We start from the raw sequence: 21,479 nt of genomic DNA on the forward strand, positions 1-21,479 counted from the left end.
ACTGAAACTCGATTTGCATAGCAGTCTGTTCTGCTCACCTATGGTCAGATAGAAAGCTGACTCTGCTGACATAATGAGAATGGATACCCTTTACTGGGGTCTGCTACATGGTGAGCTGTGCTGGGTGTTTTGTGTACTTAAAATTTCTCATCCTTTTATCAACCGTGCATAAACTATTCTCTCCATCTTGCAAGTAAAGAAACTGAGAGAAAATCCTGGTCCTCATCCATTCCGCTGTTGTGCTCAGTTGTTCAGTCACGTCCAACTCTTTGCAACACCACGGACTGTCGCCCACCTGGCTCCTCTGTCCATGGGATTTCCCAGGCAAGAATATTGAAATGGGTTGTCCTTCCTTTCTCCATGGGATCATCCTGGACCAGGGGTCAAACCCTCATCTCCTGTGTCTCCTGCATTGGCAGGCAGATTCTTTACCACTGAGCCACCTGGGAAGCCCCCATCCATTTAGCTGGTTAGTTCCAAACTTAAGAGCTGATTCAGGTGTAGCTGTTTTCACGGTCTCTGGTCCTTCTGCTCTGCAGAATGGCCCAGAACAAGCTGGAGGAGACCCTTGAGGCCTCTGGCATGATCTTCCAACCCAATGTAAGAATGTTCTCCACAGCATCTCTGTGGGAAGCAGCCACACATCCTTTCCTTGAGCACGTCCTGGGCTGGGGAGTTCAGTGTCTCCCCAGGGACACATTCCAGAAGCTTCCAGGCCCAGAGTCAAAACCTGCCTCCTAATCCTGCCCCATTAAGCAGCCCAGAACAATCAGCTTTCTCTCCCTTTTTTTACCAGCTCTTCAAATACTTAAACATAATTTGATTTGATTTCATTCATTCCTTTTTGAAACTTAGCATAAAATTTTTTTGAGCACCTACTTTGGGTCAAAGGCTAGAAATGTAAGATAAATGAGTCAGAGATCCTCATCTTTTAGGAAAGGCAAAAATTACAGTCAACAGTCACTGTCCAGTGTTTGAATTGTCCTGCCCCTCTGACTTTTTCTTTCCCCAAATCGTGGCCCCTAGCCATTCCCGGTGTGACACAGTTGATGATTTCTCACCATAAATGCCCTTTGGTTTGTCTGGGGCTCTATTAAAACACGAGACCCGGGAGTTCCCTGATGGTCCAGTGGTTAAAACTTCGTCTTCCAATGCAGGGAGTTCGGATTCAATCACTGATCAGGAGGCTAAGGTCCCACATGCCTCATGGCCGAAAAACCAGAACATAAAACAACAGAAGGAATATTGTCGCACATTCAATAAAGACTTTAAAGTGGGGACCAGGCTCCAAATGAAGCTAAGTGGCACATAGTTGAGAACACCATGGGACTTTCACCTCCCTCACTCAAAACATTCCATTTCTATTTACCACATTAACCTGCTTACTGGAATTAGTCTTCAAATTTTGGTTCTTTCTGAACTGCAGCCCTTGGAATTGATTAACTATTCCTCTTGCCCCTAGTCACCACTTCCAAAATATACAGGGTTATTTTCACATGGTTTTTTCAAAGAAACCAGTCCTGAGCCACTTTTTCATGGAACATGGATCCATTTAACTCTGTGTGTGTGGAGATGGAGATCAGCAGAGATGGCCAAAAGTAGGCAAATAAAAACACTGTGAGTCGGCAGCCATGGTTTGTTTTCCAAAGCTGATACAAACCCAGCTTTCCAAGGGCCTGATTTCCTGGAAGGACTTGAGTGTAGTGCTAACCAGAGGCAGAGGATAGGCAAGACGGCTTTTGTGAGTCACTCTTACAAACCGAGAATTAGGGATGCAATGTCTTCTAAAAGGTTCAGGGACTCCAGTCTCCAGTTTCTCAAAGTTCCTGCAGGTCTCATCAGTTGCTGGGAGTACAGGATGCCTCTCTTTGATCTCCTGTGCTGCCCCTTGCCTGAAGAAGCCCCACCTCCACCCCAAAACAGGCACATTTGGCATCTTCCATGGAGGTCTGGGTGGGGCGGTCCAATGTTTGTGACTCTAGAACGTGCTTTGGCTACATCACTGAGTAGTGTAAAGGCAGCTACACTTGTTATTGTGGCGCTCACAGCCAGAAGACCAGGAAGTGTCTGTTGCTTTGATGCAACTTAAGCAGACCCGCTGGGGTCTGTCCCCGCTCCAGATTGCATCTCCAACTTCCAAAGCGAAGAACAATAGTAAATCCCCAAAACACGCTGTCAGATGATGGTCTGTGTTGCCATTGCCTGCACGTGGCCTTGGAGGAACAGTGAGGAAGGAGTCATGAACAGGTCCATGGACAGGTCCCCCCACCCCCACATCTGTGTTCTGTCCCCCATTCCTCTTTGCATGAGCCTCTGGCACAGCTCAGGTCCCACCTGCGCTAATGAGAACAGCCTTTAAGGCTCAGACAGGTTGCCAGTCGGGGAAGCTGCTGAGAGAGTGCAGTGATTACTACTGTCGAATGTGTTTTCCATCCAAGGAGGGAGTTTATCATAAATATGCAGATCCTTTGAAGCAGCCTCAGTGGGTCCTGGCTCAGCCATGCAGGAGTGGGGATTGCTGCTGGAAATCAGCTGCCTCGCTTGCTGCATGGATGGACCTGACGAGAGCGCTGGCTGGGGGCTACTTGGCAGGCCATTCCTTGCGACTTGGCCTTTGATGGGGAAATTCTGAGGCAGCAGGTTCTCCTGAGGAGGGAGAGGAGATAGAGATTGGTCGTTTGGGGGCTGCTTTGAAGTTTCCTGAGAAGTCATTTTTCCCTTTTAATGAAGGGGCTGGGAGAAGGGGAATTGGCGAGAGGTTTAAAACAGTTGTCAACATCTCCCAGAACTTTATAAATCCTTAGGGTTGGAGGAGACCTGAAGGGTTATCAAGTCCAACTTTCCCACTAGAGGAGGCAGGAGGAAACATCAGTCCTGGGCTGAAAACCCCACGGTGGCCCCCGTTTGCTTTCAGGGCAAATGGCAGCTTCACAGCAAGCCTGTCACGCGCTGGGCTCTGCCTGCTGGGAGCCTCCTCCCTCGCCTCCCCAGCCCCCAATCCACCTCCCCTGCACCCCACCACCCCACCACTCTGACGCCTCGCCCTAGTGATTGCACAATGGACCCGGCGCACCTGTGCCTGCACCCTCAATCCCATTTCTCACTCGGCTCCTCCTGCTGACACCAGAGCTCAGATCACAGAGCCCCTTCTCAGGGAGTCTTTTTTAATTAATTAATTATTAATAATGTATTTAGTTTGGGTTGCTGCTGCTGCTGCTAAGTCGCTTCAGTCGTGTCCGACCGACTCTGTGTGACCCCATAGACGGCAGCCCACCAGGCTCCCCCGTCCCCTGGGATTCTCCAGGCAAGAACACTGCAGTGGGTTGCCATTTCCTTCTCCAGTGCATGAAAGTGAAAAGTGAAAGGGAAGTCGCTCAGTCGTGCCCAGCTCTTTGTGACCCCATGGACTGCAGCCTACCAGGCTTCTCCATCCGTGGGATTTTCCAGGCAAGAGTACTGGAGTGGGGTGCCATTGCCTTCTCCTGAGTCTTTATTGCTGCCGGCAGGCTTTCTCTAGTTGCAGCAAGTAGGGGCTACTCTGTAGTTGAGGTGCTCGGACTTCTCACTGCGGTGGCTTCTCTTGTTGCGGAGCACAGACTCTCAGCGTGCTGGCTTCAGTAGCTATGGTGCACCATCTTAGTTGCCCCAAAGCATGTCGGATCTTCCCAGACCAGGGATCGATCTCATGTCCCTGCGTTGACAGGTGGATTGTTAACCACTGGACCTCCAGGGAAGCCCTCAGGGAGTCTCCCGGCGCTCCTTTCACCTGCTCCCTGTGGCTGCCTCTTCTGTAGCACGCTTGGACTGCTGTCACTCCAGGTTTGGGGAGGGACAAGCCTCCTTGAGGACTCCGTGACTACAGCCAAGGATCACCCAGCTGGGCATGAGACTTAGCAAGGGCTGGGAAAAAGGATGCATCCGTGAATAAGGGACTAGAGTGTGCAGAGCCCAGGGCTGGGACCTGGGAAGTGTGCAGGGAGCCTGGGGACCTAGGATTTTGTCCAGTGTTCCTCATTTGTTCAAGAGAGATTTCACATGACAAGCCTCCCCATTGGCAGCTGGAATTTGAAAACTGGAGTGGAAGTCCCTCCAATCATTGATACGTTTCTCCTTTTCCATTTGCTTCTATCCTCTTAACAGCAATAGTCCTCTGGTTCATTAGAAGTCTGTTAATATTAAGCACCCCCTCCCATGAGGGCATCTGGCGCTCCTGGCCACCCTCACGATGACTGACAGCCAAGGGGCAGATGAGCTGGCTTCGGGAGGGTGTCACCTGAGGGCCTCTTCTCCTCCAGCCTCCCTGGCCCACAGACTTCTGGCTCTTCCTCCCAAAGCATAGGGCCTTCCTGCTTACCAGCTTTGATGGAAAAGTCACTGACTGCCGATGCTTATTCACACATCAACCAGCAAACAAATTAGAGCTACTTGAAATTTCAAACAGGGGGCTGCTTTTGGGCAGAGGAATGGGATTTTAAAGGGCTGTGTTTGAAATCTATTTCTTGTAATATGCCCGATCATGCATCCTGCCTGAACTCAGCCTGGGGAAGTTTGCCAGTTCTGAGTGACGGCTTCCCATGCCTCTTCAGCCAGCTCAAGCCAGGGAGAGCTGCTAATTTAGTCTCAGCAAGCAGCCCGCATTCCTCAACTCTGATGAGACGCAGGGCAGGCTCCAGGCCAGAGGTGTGGGGAGTGCAGGCAGATGGGCCAAGGGGAATGGAAAATTCAGGGAGGTAAGGAGCTGTGTGCAGGGCAGCCCCTGTGGGATCGTGGAAGGGCTCAGACCAAGTCCAAGCTCTCATAGCCCCCAGCGTTCCATTCCTTGATTGCATCCTCAGTAAAACAGGAATGATGGTCATCGTAGTATCTGCTTTATGTGGGTCATCAAATTGTGGCGAGAACAGAATGGACTATTTTTCATAGATGTGCACTGAGGGTTCTCCTCTATTGTGCACGTTTTAGTTTGGGTGTCTTGTGGAGATGTCTATTCCTATATTTCTCTCTCTATGCCTGCAGTATTCCTGGGATCTCACTTCTCACCTGCTTCAGAGTAGAATGAGACGAAGCAGGACCAAGCCATATGCTCATATCACTCCTACAGCAACTCCAGAGTCCTGCAAGAGGGCTGCAAGGGCCAGCCCGTGCCAGCCAGGCTTAGTGGAAATAAATTCTGCCAGCGGCCCACTCCCACCCCTCCCCGCTCCAGGATGGGTTCCCCACAGCCCTCCCTCACCTCCCCCTCTCCTTGCACCCCCAACCTCTGTCCTTCATCCACTCCCTCGGGCGGTGGTATGAGCAATTCCATTCTGCAGAGTTTCTGAGTGGGTGTCAAAATGAAAATTGGAAGTCACGCCTCTACTCCTGGGAGAATCCCCAGGATGCCTGGGGCCTGTCCAGACAAGAGCTGCTGACACCACTGTCCTCCCCCTCCTAAGAGCTCCCCGTCTTCCTGGAGCTCCGTGAGGTCCAGCCACATGCCATCTCCCACACACAGCCTGCATCTGTCTGGGAGCAGCAGTGGACCACCCTCGGTCCATCCCTGAAAGCTTCCTCTGCCCTCTTGCCTTCTCAGCCTTCCCCTGACTCCTGGAAGATGGGGCATGATCAGCTTCCTTCAGCCCAGATGCTTCATTAGAACCATTAGTTCAGTTGGCATCTGCCACTCAGAGCTCAAAGCTGTGTTATTAGTACAACTGCTTCCCTGAGAAACTTCTCTACCCGGTGAGTTAACAGATGAAGCCAGGCACTCTCCATGCCCTGACTGTGTTGTGTTCTTGGGCAGTAATTTTCTTGTAAAATGAAAAATCTCAAGCATGCCTGAGCTCTCTGATAAATTCTCTCCTCAGCAGCTAATTTGAAATACCTTCCATCTTCGGGAGGCGAAAGAGGGCTGTGAAGCTGAGTCTTCATGTTTACAGCCTCTGTCTTGAACTCACCCCATGCTGGTTTTATTGGGCTTCCCTGATGGCTCAAGCAGTAAAGAATCTATCTGCAATGCAAGAGATGCAGGAGACTCCCTGGGTCAGGAAGATCCCCTGGAGAAGAAAATGGCAACCCATTCCGGTATTCTTGCCTGGGAAATCCCGTGGACAGAGGAGCCTGAGGAGCTACAGTCCATGGGGTCTCAAAGAGTTGGACACGACTGAGTGTATACTGACATGCTAGTTTGATGAACTTCCAAAATGTTTAGAAGAATGTCTGTGAGATTTTTGACCATATGAAGAAAAAGAGGGAGTTGAGATGTAGGTAAAAGAATTAATCAAACTCAGTATTTCCGTCCAAAGAGAAAAATGATATGAGCATCCTCACTGCCCTACTCAGGGAAATTTATCTTCTGAAACCCTAAACTAGTTGAAGAGTCTTTTAGATTGCTTAAGAGCATTGCTGAGGAGAGGACCTTAGCCAGAGCCAAGTGGGATGAACCCATCTCTATTCTTGCCCTAATGAGTACTTACTGGTCACCAGAGTCCCTGGAAAGAGCCACTGTCGATTTGTTCTCGTTGGCAGGAGGAGTGTTGAGGGCTAAGCCCAATTCCACTTCATATTCCAGAGATTGGGGATTTGGGATGGAAGTCTGTGCACATCTTCCCAAGAGCCAAACATTCGAGTGCAGATGAGCACAGTTGATCCTCATTATTTGCAGATTCCATATTTGCAAATCTGTCTCTTCACTAAGACATATTTGTAACCCCAATACAATCCTTCCCTGGTGCCTCAGTGGTAAAGAATCTGCCTGCCAATGCAGGAGATGAGGGTTTGATCTCTGGGTCAGGACGATTCCCCTGGAGAAGGAAATGGCATCCTACTCCAGTATTCTAGCCTGGGAAATCCCATGGACAGTGGAGCCTGGCAGGCTACAGTCCACGGGGTCGCAAAAGAGTCAGACAGGACTTAGCAACTAAACAGAAGCAACAACCCCAATGTAGTGCTCATGGTGCTTTCACAGATGTGTGTGTGGCAGGGAACAATTTGAGTGGGTCACCTGGCGTATTCCCAGCAGGGGTCCAGCGAGGCAACGCTCTGCCTTCTTCTCTGGGCTTATACTATAATCAAGGATGTTTTTCATAGTCTCTCAAGTGTCACGTCTGTCACCTTTTCGTGCTTTTTCTTGGTGATTTTGCTATTTAAAATGACCCCTGCACTTACTGCCAAAGTGCTGTCTAGTGTTCCTAAGTGCAAGAAAGCTGCGATGCGCCTTACAAAGAAAATACAAGCATTAGAAAAACATTGTTCAGGCATGACATTTGGTGCTGTTGCTCAACGTTAATGAATCAGCAGTATGTATTAAGTAAGATGTCTGTCGGCAGAAACACACAGACATCTAGATTATGTGTTAATTGGTTGGTGGAAATGTGACCAGAGGCTCATAGGACCCTAGCCCCATTTTTCCCTAAGGAGAAATGGTTCTGTCTCCCTAATTCAGTGTTTTTGGTAATGTTATAGAACACAACTACCATGAATTATGAGAACCAAACATGAGTTCAGCCAGGAGAGAAGACCAGAAATGAGCAAACTCGTGAACAGCTGAAGTTTCCTACAGCGACTTTGTCTTTCTGCATTCATTACCCCCACACTCCTGTTCTCCTGTTTCCTCACAATGTCCAAGGACCTCATCTGTCCCTTGATGCCCTGGCCTTGCTTCTGGTTCCCCTGATGTAGAAGTGTAATCTAGATCCCATACTCTTGAGGCCAAAAGGATTAATAAGACGCTCTAGACCAGTGTGCTAGTCAAATGCTTGGATTCTTGCAAATATGTTCTCATGAAGTAGAGTCTGTGCTTGAATCCTCCAGTGCATTCAAGGAACTCACTACCTACAGGGACAGCATATTCCATCTTAGAAAGCTTTCACTGTTAGAAAGTTTCTCCATCTATTGGGTGGAATTCTTTTTTATTTTTTTGAAACCTCTTCCTTTTGTTCTTAATTCCATTTCTTGGGTCCGCACATCTCATCCATCCTTCCCATGACTGCCTTTACTTGATCCTTCTAGAATGTGATTTCAGTCAATGTTAATGAATCGACAGTATGTGTTAAATAAGATACCTATCAGCAGAAACACACATGAATCGAGGTTATGTGTTAATTGGTTAATCACAATGTGACTGGAGACTCATAGGAACATAACCCTGTTTTTTTCTTAGGAGAAATGGCTCAGTCTCCCTAATTCAGTGTTTGTGGCAATGTTAAAACAAAACTACCGTGAATAATGAGAACCAACTGTAATGAGTTCAGCCAAGAGGGAAGACATGTGCTTGGAACACACTCCAGTTACTCTGTGGCCCACTAGAAGAGTGGTGTCTGGAACAATATGCAATATTTGAGGTGTGAGTAGTGTGTGCAGCTGACTGGCTCAATAAATAGCTGTTGAATTGAATAATAATAATAATAATAATGTGTTAACATTTTGATGTTGATTTCCATGTTGACCAGCTCTCAGACCGTGCTCTCTACTGAAAGGATGCCAGGCATGAGCCGCGGGGCTCAGAGAGAGCTGACTCCTGGCAGGTGGGAGAGCGGCCTTCCTGGCACCCTCCTCATAGGTGACCACCTGCTTCATTTTCATACCTGGGCAGCCAGGCTTCCAGTGCTCGTCTACAATCACCCTTCCAGGCCTCTTTATGTTGTACCTCTCAGGACTGTCTCTTCCTGCTCTTCCCCCAAAGCCCTTTGAAAAACTATGCTGCGTTATACACCTACCTGGAACTTTCAGAAAGTCATGTTTGTGCTGGAAGGGGCTAGACTAGAGCCTGCTTTTATAAGTAAGATGACTAAAGACTAAAAAGAAGGGTCTTGCTGAAAGAAAGTTCATAATTCAATTTGACACACATTTATTGAGCACCCAGGCACTGTCCTGGGAGCTGGAGCTCCAAAGAGGAATTTATTAATGCAATTGTCAAATATTTACTAAGTGCTGATTCCACACTGGGCATTGGGGATATGTGAGGAATGAAATAGAGTCCTATTAGTCACAGAATGGATTTTGTAGCGCAGGAAATAGACTTGAAACAAATAATTACCTAAATAATTATACAAAGTAAGTAATTATCTAAATAATTATACAATGAGTGCTATAAAGGAGAAGTTCAGAGCTTCATGCCCAAGTCTCTGTGATAGTGAATGAGAGCTTGGGAAGGACCTGCCCAAGGGGGTGACATTCAGGCGGAAGGTTGATGGATGGCTGGGCATCCACAGAGGAAGGGAGCTCTGGTGAGCCCAAACAAGGGCTCCCAGAACGAGTGGTCACGTGTGGGATTCAGAGATCAGAGCCAGTTGATGGCAGAGCCATGTCAGGAAGCCAGAATTCCTAATGCTTTACTCTTTTCATGAACCTGTCTGTCTCCTTCATCAAGCTTTATTTAAGTATCCTCTCGTAAATATGTAAGTCAGAACCAAAGGCTGACTCCAGGAATGTGGAGTCTCAGCCAGGAAAACTTAACAACAAATACCAATCGATAAGGAATAGCAATGAAAAGGTTTTGCAAATGTTTAACAACACACCCGCAGCCCAGGAAAATTAATATCTTGGAGGCAATGCAGCGGAGTGGACCTGCCTGGGTTTAAATCTGCGTGAACTATGAAACTTTGGGCAAGAAATCTAACCTCTTCGAACTTCTGTTTTCTAGTCTGTAAAATGGGATGATAGCAGTACCGTCCTTATAGTGTAGTTGGGAAAATTAAATAACAAATGTAAAGCATGTAGTCCCATATGTGGCATTCAGCACGTGCTCCAAGGGCTTCCCTGATGCCTCAGTGGTGAAGAACCCACCTGCCAATGCAGGAGACGTGGGTTCGATCCCTGGGTCGGGAAGATCCCCTGGAGAAGGAAATGGCACCCCACTCCAGTAGTCTTGCCTGGGAAATCTCATGGACAGAGGAGCCTGGCTGCAGTCCATGGGGTTGCAAAAGAGGTGGACGTGACTTAGTGACTAAACAACAACATGCTCAGAAGTATCAGCTTGCATAATTTTCATAGTCCTGCCGTTAAAAGTGACTAGGATAGGAGTTCATTATTGCCAAAAATGTGTTTTATTGAGCATCAGTTGTGTTCCAGGTACTCTGCTAGGGGCTGACTATAGAGCAGTGAACAGGCAAAGTGTCTGAATCCCCTTTGCCAGGTCCTTTTGTCCTTTTTGAGCATCACTTGCAGTTTGGTTGCAAATCCAGGACATGCATTAACACCCACCCCCACCTAATTGAAGCTAAAGCTTATGAAACAGTAGTTGCCCATGCTGTGTGGGTTGCACTCTGCCATGTTCTGGATATATATTTCATTTTTAAAATGCAGGTCTTGACCCACTAAATTGATTTCCTAACCTACTAATGGGCAGCAGCCACAGTGGAACAAAACACTGCCTTAGACCAACTCAGCTGAAGGCTTAATCAGCCCGGAAAGAGCTCATTTGATGTGAAGTCTTCCCATCTTTCCTCAGGATTGTTTCTGATCTATTACCTTTGCCATTTGCGACTGTTGTCCTTTGATCCTGGGTTTTTACAGTATTTTGCATGTAAGCACATATTTTGTACTAAAAGAATATTTTGGCTGGGAGAATGAGATCTTCAGCCAACTCCCTTTGTTCCCCAGATCACCCTGCTCAGGCAAGGGACCTCTGATCCAGTCTCCCATGTGAACTGAAGTTTTATGACTGGAGATGCTGTATTTAAATTTGGTAAAGATTTTACTTCTTCATGCTAGGGGATCACCATGGAGGCTTCCATTACAAATCTTAATCATATATCATATATCAAGGCACAGACCTATACTATAGATACTCCAAACTATAACTGAGTCTCAATTCCTCCCCTAGTGGTTCACATCAGACTGTCACTTTTCCTGCCTGTATGTTGAAATTAGTTCTCTGTACTCAAGGAGACACTAATACAATATTGTATGTATTCTTCCTAGTGAAAACTTCAACTTTGAACCCTGAAGCTGAGGTTAAAAAAGTGAATCGTGTGTTATGACATCCAACCTTGGATGGCCTTAGAGAATAAGGATCTGGAAAAAAGAGCTTACGTTTGGATAGGGCTTTAAACTTTTGTCACCGCTATGATTGCCTTATGTCATCCCAGTAAGCGGAGAAGGGCCTTATCTCATAGGTAGCAAAACTGACTTCCCAGGGCCACATAGCACATGACAGGGTAGAGCTTGACTTCTGCTCAGCTGCGTTTCTAGCAGGCAGACAGTAGTGCTGTTAGATTCCCATGGCTTATTATCACTCATCAAAAGCCATCCTGGCTTTCCAGGTGGCGCAGTGGTAAAGAATCCTTCTGCCAATGCAGGAGACACGGAAGACAAGGGTTCGATCCTTGGGTCTGGAAAATCCCCTGCAGTAAGAAACGGCAACCCACTCCAGCATCCTTGCTCGGAAAATTCCATGTACAGAGGAGTCTGGTGGGCTACAGTCCGTGGGGTTGCAAAGAAAAGGACATGCCTGACAAAGCATGCACAGAAGCCATGATGCACACAGCTCAGTTGACTGGGAGCAGCATTGCTGCACTATGGGTAGGTCAATTCATTTATTTCCGTTTTGCAGCCAAGGAAGATTCAGAGAGGTTAAGTGACTTGCTCAAGGTCACACAGCTTATGCATGGCAGAGGAGTTAAGAAAATGTGGCTCCTCTGGTGCCCTCCTCTTGTGAACTCCTACGCTCAGTCCCTAAGAAACTACCGTGTACCTTGGTCAAGATCTCTCTTGTGGACTCCTGCACAGAATCCCTTCAGGGCTGTAATTTCCAAAGAACAAGTTCACGGTGATGAAAGAGGTGTGTGTGAAGGCCCAGGACTTAAGGTCAGGGTAGCCTGCACCTGTCCTAACCCAACCAGATGGTAGAGCAGTAAACAGAACCCAAGTTTTAATTCCAATTTCATCCCATATTAACTGTGATCCTCAGCAAGTTTGATGTCTCTGAGTCTCAGTTTCATTCATTCATTCAACCAAGTGAATTCATTTATTTCATGCATTCATTCTTTCAACAAAAACTTGTCTGAAGTGCTTACATTTCTCAGATGGGAATGATAACAGAGTTGTTATGCAGAATCAAGAGTGTGTAATTAAATCACATGGCTGAGTGCCCGGTGTGCAAAGGTGATCAGTAAGTGTTTGCAAACTCTTGACTCTGGAGCAGAAGAACTTGTCCGGCCTTGGAGCTCTGTCAGCCTGTCTAGAAACTGGATCCTGGCAGTGCTGAGTGCAAAGAACAATCATCTATACGTACACGAAATATTAAATGTTACAGAGCCGTGTGCACACTCATGGAGGCAGGTACAGTTGTGAGGAAATCCTTCAGGGCTTTAAAAATGAATCTGTTTTTACCTACTGGGGAGAGAACAAAGCGGCAAAATGAGAGCCTCGAGTGGTTCTAGGCAGGAGGGAGCAGGAGGGCTTGGGAGCTGGAGGCATGTAGCTTCTCTGGGCAGGACTAAGAGCGGACCAGGGAGAAAGACAGGCAGTGAGTGACGGGCTCATTAATGAATGTATAATGACAGCCTGAGACAGATGCTCTAAAGGAAAAGACTGTGGTTCTGGGAGAAGTTTGACTTTGGGAGTTAAAAGAAAGCCTTCCTAGAGGTAGTGATTACTAAATTGAGGCCTGAGGGGTTGACAGATATAAACTAGATCAACGTTTGAAAAACTTCTCTTGTAAACAGGCCCAGAGGGTAAAAATTTAGACTTTACAGCTTTACTGTTGTAGATGAATGTCGTCACAGACGGTACATCAATGAATGGGTGTGACTGTGTTCCAATAAAACATTATTTTCTGAAACAGGCAGCTAGCCGAATTCACCTCACAGTCTGTGGTCTGCCAACCCCTGAGCTAGCCGAAATGGGGCTGCAGGCAGGGATCGGGCAGCAAGGAGAGTCCCAGAGAGGGAACAGCAGGTACAAGAGACCCTGACGGGAAGCTTACTGCACTTGAACTGAAAGTTTTGCCTGGAGCAAAGATAAGGCCGGGAAAGAAGGTATGAGTTGAAGGGTGGGCAGAGGCCAGGCCTTGTAGGGCCCGGTGGGTGTGGAGGGCTTAGTATTAAGGACCCTGGTCTTTATCCTTAAGAGTTGAAGGGTCTCAGCAGGGGCCAGTGTGGCCATAGTTGAGGCTTTGTAGAGATGGCTGGCTGCTGCCAAGTGTCTAACAGAACAAACAGAGGCCCTCGAGGTTCCCAGTCCCAAGTTCATTGGGAGCTTGAATGAGGATGGAAGCTGGGAAGTATGAGACCTGGAGAAATTAAGTGACTTGCCCTGTGGTCATGGTGCTGGATGCTAATGCAGATCTCCAGACTCCACCACCAGCGCTTTCAGAAAGCATCAGGGGACAGCTGGGGTCAGGGCTCCTGGACAAGCATTTCCCAGGATGCCGTGCTGAGGGAGTGACCAGCTTGCTTATGCTGACCCGGGGTCATGCAGCAGACCAAAAGCAGGTCTCTGACACTCATTCAAGTGTACGGCAGTCGCCTCTCCGAGGGACTGTGGGCTGCCCTTATCAGTGTCACAGAGTCTGTTCGCTAAAGGCCCTAGGCCCCATCAGACCTTATCTCTGCTTTTTGTACAGCAGTTCTTTCAAGCTTGGTCCCTTGGTTGCTCAGCCAGGGATCTTAAACACAGCTGCTGGAAGGACAGAGCCTCTTCAAGACAGCTCTCCTGATAGCAGTCAGAAATGACAGTTCACCATGAGAAAAGCGATACTATGAAAAGCAGACAAATTAACTTATGAAAACACAGGAATGAGGGTGCGAGGCCACCACATTTCAGACACCGATAAGCGGCTCTGTATCACAGGACAGGGTAATAACTGGCTTCAAAAGGATGGCACTGCATTAAGGGAAAGACATGCACTCTGTTTAAGAGGACAGCAGAAAGTATTAATACAATTCCCTTGGAAAGAATTTTGGGAAATAATACTTTCAGATAAATAATTAAAATCCCCCCCCCCCCGCAATTTTAGTGCTTAAAAGAGCAAGATTATTATTAATTTATATGGATTCTTTGTTCTTTGGGGAAATTGGGTAAATGATACTTTCTGTGCACGTGCAGACACATCCCATATCATGTTTTGGGATATCCCATAATACCCCATGATATCCCATATCGATTTTCATATTTGACGAAGTACTTCTAGTTCCTTCAAAGAGCATAGAATCAGTAATGAGAAGGGACATACCTTTTTTTTTTAATATCAGGATCTCAATAAAGCTGCACATTGGCCTTGTTTTGAATCCTGGTTTTTTTTCCATGTCTCAGCTCTGGGATTCAGGCAAATTATTACCTTATGCAGAGGTCACTTTCCTTACTCATAAGTAGGGTGGCAGTGAGATTCCTAGACATAAATGGGTGCCCATCCCAGGACATGTGAGCCTGGTGGCACCAGTAATGTCTTAGAACCAGCTCACCCAGCTAGCCAGAGCTACCCTCCTCCCCAGTATTACACTTCTCTTCCCAACTCAGTGTCCCATGATTACATGTTGGTAGCTTGAAATCAGCCTCAGTGGGAGTGTTTACATCATTGAAATGGACAAATAAGAGCTTTGTTTACTTATTTGGCTATGCCAGGTCTTAGTTGCAGTATGCAGGATCTAGTTCCCTGACCAGGGATGAAACCCATGCCCCCTGCAGCCCGTCAGGCTCCTCTGTCCATGGTATTCTCTAGTCAAGAATACTGGAGTGAGCTGCTGTGCCCTCCTCCAGGGGATATTCCTGACCCAGGGATCAAACCCGGGTCTCCTGTTTTGCAGGCAGATTCTTTACCATCTGAGCCACCAGGGAGACCCTGGTCTAATCTCATAACCCAAAATCTACAGTGCAAAGTGTGGGGCACAGAAGAGACCCCACCTTCTGTCTCAAACAATGACGTTACAAATTAAATGAATGCTTATCTAGCACTCTGCACATATATTATCTCATTTAATCTCCTTACGAACCCTTAGGAGGTAATCATTACTATTTTAACACCCATTTTATAGATGAGGGACACAGGCTCAGAGGGGTTAAGTAACTCACCCAGAGTCACACAGCTCGGAAGCAGAGAAGTCAAGTTCTACTCAGGTCCTCTAACACTGGGGCTGTGGCATGCATAGTGCAGACTGGGCTGCTCAGTGGTGAGTGGAGGCTGGAATCAGCATGCCCAGCTGTGCACCTGCTGGACTACATCGGCCCAGGGGAATGTCATTTTCCTACCTGCCTGAAGGTGCTGTGTAGGTTTGCAGTGGTGGTGTCCAAGTCCAAACCCTCTCCTCCCTTCCCTGCAACGCCTGGGATCTCTAGTGGGAAAGTAGAGCAAGTGGGAGAGAGAGAAAGCGCAAAGAGAGGGCCCCAGGAAGACATTATTTGCAGCATAATCTAGCTGGCACGTGTGGCCATGTGGAAGAGGCTTACAAAGCAGCTGTTCCTGCAGGAGGTTGGGGGCAGGTGTCAGTGGGGTGGAGCAAGGGAGTTTGGCTGGAGGCAGAGCCACAGATTGTCAGTGATGAGAGCTGTGGTTCCTGCCCACCCCTGGCATGTGTGTGGCATGGAAGGTGCCCAGTGGGTGGGGCAATTAGCCTGTATCCCAGGGCTCCTGGCTCTGCCTCTCGCTCTCCCTCCCACTGCCTTTCTGCAATTAGATTGCTCTGGGTAGTAGCTGCCAAGCTGCTTTGTTGGATCTGATGAGTTTATTAATTTCTTGGGAGCTAATGGGAGTGTTGGGGGGGGAGATTCATTTCCTAACTGGAGCTTGGGGGCTAATTCATCTCCTCGCCATGTCCCCAGAGGTGGGAGGTGGCAGGAGACATGGCTCAGGCTGTCAGATCTGGCTCTGGGTAAATCATTTATATCCCTAGGTTTTGTGCGAACCCATCTCATGGCTTGGGTCAGACGGGGAGTCGGGCTGGGGCAGGTGGCTAGTGAGAACTGGGTCCCCTGAGAACAGTGACAGTGCAGAACTGGTAGGGGGTGAGGCCTTGCTGGTCCTGTGAAGTGCATGCTTAGGGGACAGGACTCTGAGAAGTTCAGTCCTGTCCCAAACATCCAGAAGCTGACATCCGGACTAGTTGTTTTTAGGTCCTTCTGTTCAAATCTGGCCCTTCTGATCCTAGGAGGTCACCAGGAGCCAGTTCTACCCATCTTGAAGATAGGGAAGCAGACTCATTTCACTTGCTTTTGTGGATATAAAAACCCAGGAGAGAAAAAAGCTGTGTCCCGGGTTCTTGCTGTGTGGCTGAGGCTCCTTTGAGCCTTTCCTCTGGTTGGCCAGGCTGCTTACATAGAGGACACATTAGCATCCCCAGCCCAGAGACAGCAGTGGACACAGGAAAGTTCTTGGATTGAGGAGTCAGACAGCTCTGGGTTCAAGATCATGCATCACCTGCTAACTAGGTGACTTTGTTGTTGTTTAGTCACTAAGTTGTGTCTGACTCTTCGCAACCCCATGGACTATAGCCCACCAGGCTCCTCTGTCCATGGGATTTTCCAGGCAAGAATACTGGAGTGCCTTGCCATTTCCTTCTTCAGGGGATCATCTGACCCAGGGATCGAACCCACATCTCCTACATTGGCTGGCAAGTTCTTAACCACTGAGCCACCAGCTTAGGCAGGTCATTAAACCTCTGCACTCTAGTTTCCTTGTAAATAAAATGAACACAGTCACTGCTCCACAAGGTTGCTGGGAAAATTCAAACAGCTGATAGCGCTCATTCAGCACAAGAGGTGTCTGGTAACTCTTGTTCCCTTTCCCCCTTCACTTGAAGATCTTGAGGCTCATCCGTCATCCTCCCCAACTCTCTCCCCAACAGAGAGAGGGGCGGAGGCCAGGTAGCTCAGGCTGTACCCGACCTGGCTGATCCCTCCAGGGGGCACTCCAGGCAGCCAAAGGAGGCTTGCCTGCCTCCTGCTCTTGCCTCACCGACAGGAACACTCAGCCTATGAGAGATGATGGTTTCCTCTGCTTCTACGTACCAGTCCCTGAGCAAAAAACTGGGGGGTGAGCCTGAACAAGCCAATCCCTCCCCCACAGACTAGCCGGGGAGACGGACATGTAAACAGAACATGCGGCAGGACGCTGGAAGAACCAGACAGGAGGCCACGAAGGCATCCTTGGCAAGGCGATCTGGGGCTAAGAGCACAGGGGTTAAAGCTCAGGTGTCTCAGCTGATGGCGAGGTTACCTCAGGCAAGTTGTTGGGTGGGCTCTTTTATCTTGGCCTCAGTTTCTTTATCTAGTCGAGGCTTCCCATGTGGATATGCAAGAGACGCTACCGGTAAACTAAAATGATCAGGAACTCGCGGGGCACCTATCTGCCTTTGTAGAGGTGGAGATACCAGTGGCATCCTTGCTGAAGCTTGGAGAGGGGCTTTTGGTCATCTCTCCTTTTTTAAAAAAAAGGTTTTTTTTTCTCTTTTGTGTATTTGTATATTTATTTCTGGCTGTGCTGGGTCTTTGTTGCTCTGAATGGAATTTCTCTAGTTGCAGCGACTGGGGGCTACTCTTCGTTACGGCGTGTGGGCTTCCCATGGTGGTGGCTTCTCTTGCTACAGAGGACAGGCTCTCGGTGCACAGGCTCAGTAGCTGCAGCTTGCAGGCTCAGTAGCTGCAGCTTGCAGGCTCAGTAGCAGGCTCAGTAGCTGTGTCGCAAGGGCTTAGTTGCCCCACAGCATGTGGGATCTTCCGGGACCAGGGATCGAACTGCTGTCCCCCATATTGCAAGGCAGATTCTTAACCACTGGGCCACCAGGGAAGCCCCCATCTCTCCTTTGACAGATGAAAAGCATACCTGTAGAGAGCATCGGAGCTATTGCTGGAACTGGAGGTTTCCAGCCTGGCTCTCCCCTCTTTAAGCTCCAGACCATGATGTCAGAGAGACTGTCAGCCTTCTGGGGGTGGGTCCAGAGCCAAAGGTGAGACGAGTCTTTACTGTGGTGGAGCTTCCACAAGAGGAATCCAGAACCCAGCTCTGGCGGGTGGAGCCATGTGGGATCCATGGAACCTGTGAGAGTTTTCCAGGGAAGCTGCTGCCGGTGCCTGGAGATGCCTGGCAAAGGCGGATGTGTGCATTTCATTGGGTTTCTAGCCAGCTGCCAGCCGACTCTCCTGGCTGCCCACCTCCAACACCCAGCAACAGAAATGGTTTGCCAGGGGATCCAGCTAGTAGAAAGATACTGGTAGCACACACATGTACATGTAGCTATAAAAAGGGTTCCACTGGGAAAACAAGCAAATTCTGTAAAAACGCAATGATGTTGAATTTCGATCTGGGTGACTTTCTTAGAAAGTGGAACTAAGTGGAACTGGTGGAACTAAGTTATGGACTTTTTCCCCCTCTCTAGTCAAGACAATGAAGAGGAAGGAAACTAGCAGGTATTGAGTTTCAGCTTAAATCCGTTCTCACAATGACCCCATGAGGTTTGTATTATTCCCATTTTACAGATGAGGAAATATGTTCAGAGAAGCTCAGTCACGTCTGGGGTGATGCAGTTGAGATCTGAGGTCCTGGGTCTGGCTGAATAATGTAACATCAAACTGGTGTTTGTGTGATTTCCATTTGTTCTGGGAAGGCAGGGCAAACATTGCCACCCCCATTTAGACCTAGGGAAACGGAGACTGGGAGAAATTCAAGTAACCTGCCAAGGTTCTCACAGTCAGCAAGTGACTCCACCAAAACTAGAGCCTGGATCTTTCTTCTTATGGTTCATGCATCCACTGAGCCACTCAGTGGGCATTTACTGAAGAGCTGAGTAAATGCCACGTGGTAGCCATGCTGGTTCTTGTTCAGATGATGAGGCTTCCTGAAGGCAGGATAGAGCGAAAGAGCTGGGCGGCTCAGTCCTGCCTCCAGCTAATGCAATTCCCCCGGCTCCCCACCCTTCTGGGTGAGAGAGCGCCCCTGAACTGCATTCCATTCGTGATTTCTTTTTTCTGTTTTTAGTTTCTATAGGAGTATGGTTGCTTTACAGTGTTGCGTTTGTTTCTGCTGTACAGCAAAGTGAATCAGCCGTAGGTATCTGTGTGTACCTATATCTCCTCTTTTTGGGATTTCCTTCCCATAGGCCACCTCCATTCCTGATTTGCTTTCTCATTTTCCTCTCCACCTCTCTCTTAAGTCTTGCTTTCCTTCACAGTCTCCCTACCCTTCCCTGACCCCCCCAACGCTAGTAGCCCGTCCCAGTTGAGCCCCTCTGCTCCATACGCTGCATGGCTCCCTCCTTCTGTGACTTAACCGTAGCCCCGCCAGAGGCAGGGGACTGGCCTCTCAGCTCCCCTAGCCCTGGAGTCTCGTGGGACCGCAGCACCCCCGCTCCCCAGCCTCCACCTCCCCTCAGCCCTTCCCAGCCTCTCTCCTTGGTCTCCTCAGATTGGCCAGTGGCATGTGGCAGACGGCCTCAGCATGGACAGCCGCCTGTACGCCTCCAACATCTCTGACAGCCTCTTCAACACCACCCTGGTCGTCACAACCATCCTGGTAAGCGGCTGCCCCCAGGGCTTCCCAGCTGCTGCTCCCCGGGGTGCCTCCTCCTTCTTGCAGCCTCCCCAGGAACAGAAGATGGGAGCTCTAATCACAGCGCCGAGGCCAATTTATGACAGTGTAATTAAACTCAAGTTGCTGCTTCATATGGAAATGATATCTGATGAGTTCCAAGGCAGCTGGGGAAGCGGGATGGGGTGGTGAGACGGCAGTTTGTGGATGTCTCTAATGGGGGCACCCCAACAACCGGGGCATCAGTGCACGGCCAAGGGCAGGGCACCTTAAGACACAGGGGCGAGAAGTCCACCAGGGTGGCCCCTACTCTTTCACGGCAGCCTGCTTTGCTTGGTGCCTACGTGTACAAATTGCACCCCTGCCAGTGGACACCTGAACTCAGTGGGTTTTTATGGCCTGTGATTTCTTCATTTCCAAACGATCAAAGGAAAGTTCTCAATCTACAGAGAAAGGGACCATCTGCCTTTTTTATTTGATCCAATTCTCTTCGATGATTACCCAGCCCTTCCCGCTGTGTGTCAGGCACTGTGTTCATTCCTGGGGACACGAAGATGAGTAAGACTCAGTCTCTGTCCTCAAAGAGGCTGTAATTTAGTAGATGGCACGAGTCAAGTGCGTTCATGGCCAAAGTCGTTTACTGCTCCCCTCCCCCCACCTACAATGACATCATGTTTTAAAGATTTGTCAATTAAACTAACTGCATATTTTAAGTAATAATGAGTTTTCCCCCTTCCTCCACCTCCTTTTAATTAATCAAAAGCCTACTTCCCTGTCTGGCCCAGCGTCTTATCAGCAAGAGATAACCAGTGTGGCTGCACTGATGTAATTCCAGCTCCAAACAGACCCAACTATTAGTGAGTCTGTTCAGCCTTATCGTTGCTAACTGTGCAAAGTCTGGAAATGTGTCTGTTAAGAAAAGGACTTCTTTTGAAAGATTAGGCTTTCAAGATAATGAAAAAGAGTCCAGGGACCTCCATCACTACGTTCATAAACTCCAGGGGCCCAGGAGCCCTGGACTGGAATAACTGATCTACTGTGAGCAGAGCAGGAAAAAAGCCAAGAAATAGGCTCATGTCTAGCACTGCGGGGTTTGAAGGAAGAGAGGTCCCATCCCAGCAAAGGGATGGTCAGCAAAGCCTTTCAAGAAGAGGGACCTTGAGGATGGGCCTCAAAAGACAGCGAGAGATAAGGAGGGAGAAGTGGACGAAGGGTCAGGCACTCAGGAAATGCAGGAGAAGGCAGGTTGCTAGGACATGGGCATGGGTAGAGAGGGAAGGCCTGAGGCTGGAAAAGTGGGTTGGGTCCACAATACTTAGGGACTTGAATGACAAATCATGAGTTTTCCCTTCACGCGGTATGAGACAGGGGTCACTGAATACTTCCATTCATTCACCGAGTATTTGGGGGGCATGCCTATGTTCTGGGCTCAGTTCTGGGTGCTAAGGCATAGACAGAGCTGGGGAAGGGAAGTGGGGTGCTGGCCTCACTGAGAAGGGCAGATCTGAGCAGACCTGATGGGGTGAAGTGACATGTGGCGGTCTGGGAGGAACATTACAGGCAGAGGGAAGTCACAGCAATTCCAGCTCACAGAGTTTTTGCCACCCCTGTCTCAGCTCAACCTTAGCTCATCCAAAGCAGTGTGAAAACGTCAGCAGGATGAGGGGGTGATGGTGTCACCTAGACCCCCAGATCTGGGCATGCCTGGCTGAGCTGGGGCCGCACTGGGCAACAGTCCTGGCTGAGGGGGATAGCGCACAGCAAGATTGCTGGGACCTTCTCTGCCTCTGAAGGGCTTCCTGAGTCCGTGCCCTGCTGCCCATCCTCAGGCACATGGCCCAGTTCCTGGTGACCATTTGGAAGAGAGCCTTGGCAAATGGTCACCCTGAATGGTTTATCCCTTAAAACTCAGCACATAGTCCTGTTGTGTCCTGCTCTTGACAGGGTGCAGTTGGGACTTGTGATTTATTGGTTAACACCAGCTACTACACAGAATTGTTGTTGTTTAGTCACTGAGTCATAGCCAACTCTTTGTGATCCCATG

At 48.7% G+C, this 21,479-nt stretch overlaps 1 protein-coding gene across 1 annotated transcript in view; it reads left to right on the forward strand.

The window, feature by feature from the left end:
* GRIK4 (glutamate ionotropic receptor kainate type subunit 4) overlaps positions 1–21,479 on the forward strand; it is a 344,872-nt gene that overhangs the window by 233,284 nt on the left and 90,109 nt on the right. Inside the window, exon 10 of the mRNA XM_068988252.1 lies at positions 19,313–19,420. Within this exon, the coding sequence (XP_068844353.1) occupies positions 19,313–19,420 (108 nt within the window). The remainder of the gene's footprint in view (positions 1–19,312; positions 19,421–21,479) is intronic.

The sequence above is a fragment of the Capricornis sumatraensis genome, chromosome 16 (genome assembly GCF_032405125.1).
Source record: "Capricornis sumatraensis isolate serow.1 chromosome 16, serow.2, whole genome shotgun sequence".
Lineage (NCBI taxonomy): Eukaryota > Metazoa > Chordata > Mammalia > Artiodactyla > Bovidae > Capricornis > Capricornis sumatraensis.